The following is a 6,000-nucleotide window of genomic DNA, read 5'->3' as shown; positions in this document are numbered from 1 at the left end:
GTTTATTGTGGGTCCTAGTGCTGGCTGGGTTCTAGTCTGTGGTTGTGTTTATTGTGGGTTCTAGTGCTGGCTGGGTTCTAGTCTGTGGTTGGGTTCTGGCTTGCTGCCTAAAACAGTGGTAATCCTACACACTGTGTGATTCAATCTAACTGACTATCAGCCTGTGTGGATGGATTAACGTTTAGCTGATTCCTACCTGTTTTATGTGTGGCTTATAAATGACTTTTTCCAAAATGGCGTCTAACACTTAGCACCATACGGGGAAACAGACTTTTACAGATTGGCGGCTTCCACCTCCACGTAGGAGCTGCACCTACAGTACATTCACAAAGTATTCAGGCAAAGCTAATATATTGTAAAAAAAAAATATGCACATTTATTTAAAGAAAGAAACAGTAAAACCTTATATACATCACTATTCAGACCCTTCGCTACGAGACCTGAAATTTAGCTCAGGTGCATCCTGTTTCCATTGATCATCCTTGAGATGTTTCTACAACTTGATTGGAGTCCACTTGTGGTAAATTAAATTGATTGAACATGATTTGGAAAGGCACACACCTTTCCTACCAACGGGACATTAAAAACTGTACGACGACAAGGATAATATACAGTTGACTGTGTTTCCATCGGTAGGACAGAACAGATACGTCTGGTAAGACAAGGGGTGGGGGTGTGTGTCTATTTGTCAATAACCGCTGGTGCGGGTTGTCTAAAATTAATGTAGTTTTGAGGTATTGCTCACCTGAGGTAGAGTATCACATGATAAGCTGTAGACCACACTATCTACCAAGAGTTGTTATCTATATTTTTCGTAGCCGTCTATTTACCACAACAAACAGACACTGGCACTAAGACTGCACTCAACGAGCTGTATAAGGCCATAAGGAAACAGGAAAACGCTCATCCAGAAGTGGTGCTCCTAGTGGCCGGGGACTTTAATGCAGGAAAACTTAAATCTGTTTTACCTCATTTCTACCAGCATGTCACATGTGCAACCAGAGGAAAATAAACTATAGACCACCTTTACTCCACACAGAAACTCACACTAAGCTCTCCCTCGCCCAACATTTGGAAAACCTCCCCATAATTTTATCCTCCTGATTCCTGCTTCCAAGCAAACACTAAAGCAGGAAGTACCAGTGACTCGCTGAAAACGGAAGTGGTCAGATGACGCAGATGCTAAGCTACAGGACTGTTTTGTGAGCACAGACAGAATTGTGATAAGCATGCCCCTGTGAAGAAATGTAGAATCAGCGGAAGGGATACTGATGTCTCTGAATGGACAGAGACCAGGCACTCTGACAGACAGATACTGATGTCTCTGAATGTAGAGAGACCAGACAGGCTTGATACTGATGTCTCTGGATGGAGAGAGACCTGGCACTCTGACAGACAGATACTGATGTCCCTGAATGGAGAGAGACCTGGCACTCTGACAGACAGATACTGATGTCTCTGAATGGAGAGAGACCTGGCACTCTGACAGACAGATACTGATGTCTCTGAATGGAGAGAGACCTGGCACTCTGACAGACAGATACTGATGTCTCTGAATGGAGAGAGACCTGGCACTCTGACAGACAGATACTGATGTCTCTGAATGGAGAGAGACCTGGCACTCTGACAGACAGATACTGATGTCTCTGAATGGAGAGAGACCTGGCACTCTGACAGACAGATACTGATGTCTCTGAATGGAGACAGACCAGACAGGCTTGATACTGATGTCTCTGAATGGAGAGAGACCTGGCACTCTGACAGACAGATACTGATGTCTCTGAATGGAGAGAGACCTGGCACTCTGACAGACAGATACTGATGTCTCTGAATGGAGAGAGACCTGGCACTCTGACAGACAGATACTGATGTCTCTGAATGGAGAGAGACCTGGCACTCTGACAGACAGATACTGATGTCTCTGAATGGAGAGAGACCTGGCACTCTGACAGACAGATACTGATGTCTCTGAATGGAGAGAGACCTGGCACTCTGACAGACAGATACTGATGTCTCTGAATGGAGAGAGACCTGGCACTCTGACAGACAGATACTGATGTCTCTGAATAGAGAGAGACCTGGCACTCTGACAGACAGATACTGATGTCTCTGAATGGAGAGAGACCTGGCACTCTGACAGACAGATACTGATGTCTCTGGAGAACAATCCAACATAGCTACTGTAGTAGAGCAAATCTGTCAGTTGTAAAACCTTGGTGGAGCATGGGAGGAGGAGGCATTGTGGTGCTGTAAAACCTTGGTGGAGCATGGGAGGAGGAGGCATTGTGGTGCACGTGAATTTCCTTTCTTTTTCGGCTTTGGACCAATGCCTATTTCTTACTTAAAACAGTTTTTTAAAAGACACACACAGCTCACCACCACCACCATACAGCTCACCACCACCACCACCACCATACAGCTCACCACCACCACCACCACCATACAGCTCACCACCACCACCACCATACAGCTCACCACCACCACCACCATACAGCTCACCACCACCACCACCACCACCATACAGCTCACCACCACCACCACCATACAGCTCACCACCACCACCACCATACAGCTCACCACCACCACCACCATACAGGTCACCACCACCATACAGGTCACCACCACCACCACCATACAGCTCACCACCACCACCACCATACAGCTCACCACCACCACCACCATACAGGTCACCACCACCACCACCATACAGGTCACCACCACCACCACCATACAGCTCACCACCACCATACAGCTCACCACCACCACCACCATACAGCTCACCACCACCACCACCACCATACAGCTCACCACCACCACCACCATACAGCTCACCACCACCACCACCATACAGGTCACCACCACCACCACCACCACAGCTCACCACCACCACCACCATACAGCACCACCACCACCACCACCATACAGCACCACCACCACCACCACACAGCTCACCACCACCACCATACAGCTCACCACCACCACCACCACCACCACCACAGCTCACCACCACCACCACAGCTCACCACCACCACCACCATACAGCCACCACCACCACCACCACACAGCTCACCACCACCATACAGCTCACCACCATACAGCTCACCACCACCACCACCACCACACAGCACCACCACCACCACCACCATACAGCTCACCACCACCACCACCACCACACAGCTCACCACCACCACCACACAGCTCACCACCACCACCACACAGCTCACCACCACCACCACACAGCTCACCACCACCACCACAGCACCACCACCACACAGCTCACCACCACCACCACCATACAGCTCACCACCACCACCATACAGCTCACCACCACCACCACCATACAGCTCACCACCACCACACAGCTCACCACCACCACCACCACACCACCACCACCACCACACAGCTCACCACCACCACCACCACACAGCTCACCACCACCATACAGCTCACCACCACCACCACCACCACACAGCTCACCACCACCACCACCACCACCACAGCTCAGCCACCACCACCCACCAGCTACAGCTCACCACCACCACCACCACACAGCTCACCACCACCACCACCACACAGCTCACCACCACCACACAGCTCACCACCACCACACACCTCACCACCACACAGCTCACCACCACCACCACCACCATACAGCTCACCACCACCACCACACAGCTCACCACCACCACCACACAGCTCACCACCACCACCATACAGCTCACCACCACCACCACCACACAGCTCACCACCACCACCACACAGCTCACCACCACCACCACACAGCTCACCACCACCACCACCATACACCACCACCACCACCACCATACAGCTCACCACCACCACCACACAGCTCACCACCACCACCACACAGCTCACCACCACCACCACCATACAGCTCACCACCACCATCGTCTTCCCTGTACCCACCTGAAGGCAGCCAGTAGAGGAGTGTAGATAGAGTCTCCATCGTACACATACAGGTGGTCCCAGCTGCACTCTGTAGCAAAGTGGTCCAACCTCAGTCTGAGGATGCTGTTGGGCCTACAGGACAGAGACAGAGCACAGTCAGGATGCTGTTGGGCCTACAGGACAGAGACAGAACACAGTCAGGATGCTGTTGGGCCAGCAGGACAGAGACAGAACACAGTCAGGATGCTGTTGGGCCTACAGGACAGAGACAGAACACAGTCAGGATGCTGTTGGGCCAGCAGGACAGAGACAGAACACAGTCAGGATGCTGTTGGGCCTACAGGACAGAGACAGAACACAGTCAGGATGTTGTTGGGCCTACAGGACAGAGACAGAACATAGTCAGAAATAAACCTGGACGTGGACAGACACAGCAGGATGCTGTTGGGCCTACAGGACAGAGACAGCCCAGTGCAGGAGGTCAGTGGGGAGACAGCCCAGTGCAGGAGGTCTGTGGGGCTAGGACGCCCAGTGCAGGAGGTCAGTGGGGTTAGACGCCCAATGCAGGAGGTCAGTGGGGTTAGATAAACCAGTGCAGGAGGTCAGTGGGGTTAGACGCCCAGTGCAGGAGGTCAGTGGGGTTAGACGCCCAGTCCAGGAGGTCAGTGGGGTTATACTAAACGATACGTCCCATATAGAACCCTATTCCCTATATAGTGCACTACTTTTGACCCAAGCCCTAAAATTTCTGGTCTAAAGTAGTGCACTATATAGGGAATAGGGTTCCATAGGGCTCTGGTCTAAAGTAGTGCACTATATAGGGAATAGGGTTCCATAGGGCTCTGGTCTATAGTAGTGCACTATATAGACAATAGGGTGCCATAGGGCTCTGGTCTAAAGTAGTGCACTATATAGAGAATAGGGTGCCATAGGGCTCTGGTCTAAAGTAGTGCACTATATAGGGAATAGGGTTTCATTTGGGACTCAGTCAGTCCAGTCTAGTCCAGTTCCACAGTAGAACAAGCGGATGTTTACATGGATTATTAAATTATAGCTTATCTTATTTATTTTTTTACCTTTATTTAACTAGGCAAGTCATTTAAGAACAAATTCTTATTTTCAATGACGGCCTAGGAACAGGGGGTTAACTGCCTGTTCAGGGGCAGAATGACAGATTCATGCTTCGCCTATTCCTCTTCAATTTATAAAGATACTGTTGCCCAAACATGCTGATTTAGGCCTACGCCACCACTGCTATTATCAGGCTGTATAGCTAATTACGTTTGCGCTGACTGAGTACATTTATTAGCGAGATAGCTAGCCAGCTAACTAGCGATTAGCATTAACGGCTAATACAATTTAGGACCAACTTGCTAAGATAAGAAACTAGCCGTTTGCAGATGTAAGAAACAAAGTAATAGTGTAATTATAGAAGACTAGCAGGTTCATTTGTAGAAAGTAGGTATCTGTAGACAGAAGGGGCTCTTTGGTAAAAAGGGGTGAGTTGGTCATCAAAAAGAAAGACCAAGGCACTCTTCATATAATTCATTAAAATGCCTTTATTTGTACGGCATAATCAAGTGAAACAACGTCTTAAAACTCAGTTGCGTTTTCGTCTGCATGGCCTTTGTCAGGGAGTACAAAGATACTATCGTGGATTGATATTAGAAGCAAATTGAAAACAGCATCATTGCTTGTGCTGCATCGATCACGCAGAGTGAAAGAACGCGTCTCGCGGAACGACAAATGCGCTCCTTGAGTGACAGGGGGCGTGGCCTCGTCAGAGTGGAAAGCAGCACGGAGAGAGAGATGACTCAAGTAGGGAATTAAACTAGAAAAATGGACGCTACACACGGTGTATCACATTTAACAAACCAAAACTGTAAATACCATTATACCGCAATTTTCTAACTCGTTTAATGGGATTCTCATCATTTTGGACGGAAAGAAAAATGTGCAGTTTTACAGCTAATTTCCTGCATTTCAACACATTTGGCATGGAGGCACATGTTTGCCGTTTTTAATATTAACGATGATCAAATGGGCCCCGGTCCGTAATTCCAACGTTAGACTAACTTACCAATAAATAAA

At 49.0% G+C, this 6,000-nt stretch overlaps 1 protein-coding gene across 1 annotated transcript in view; it reads right to left on the bottom strand.

Moving 5' to 3' along the window:
- The window catches only part of atrn (attractin), a 224,784-nt gene that overhangs the window by 197,038 nt on the left and 21,746 nt on the right, over positions 1-6,000 (bottom strand). Inside the window, 1 exon segment of the mRNA XM_042325050.1 lies at positions 3,928-4,041. Coding sequence (XP_042180984.1) covers positions 3,928-4,041 — 114 coding nt within the window.

The sequence above is a fragment of the Oncorhynchus tshawytscha genome, linkage group LG08 (genome assembly GCF_018296145.1).
Source record: "Oncorhynchus tshawytscha isolate Ot180627B linkage group LG08, Otsh_v2.0, whole genome shotgun sequence".
Classification (NCBI taxonomy): domain Eukaryota; kingdom Metazoa; phylum Chordata; class Actinopteri; order Salmoniformes; family Salmonidae; genus Oncorhynchus; species Oncorhynchus tshawytscha.
The sequence above is the reverse complement of the archived record's forward strand: the minus strand, read 5'-3'. Positions and strand labels throughout refer to the sequence as shown.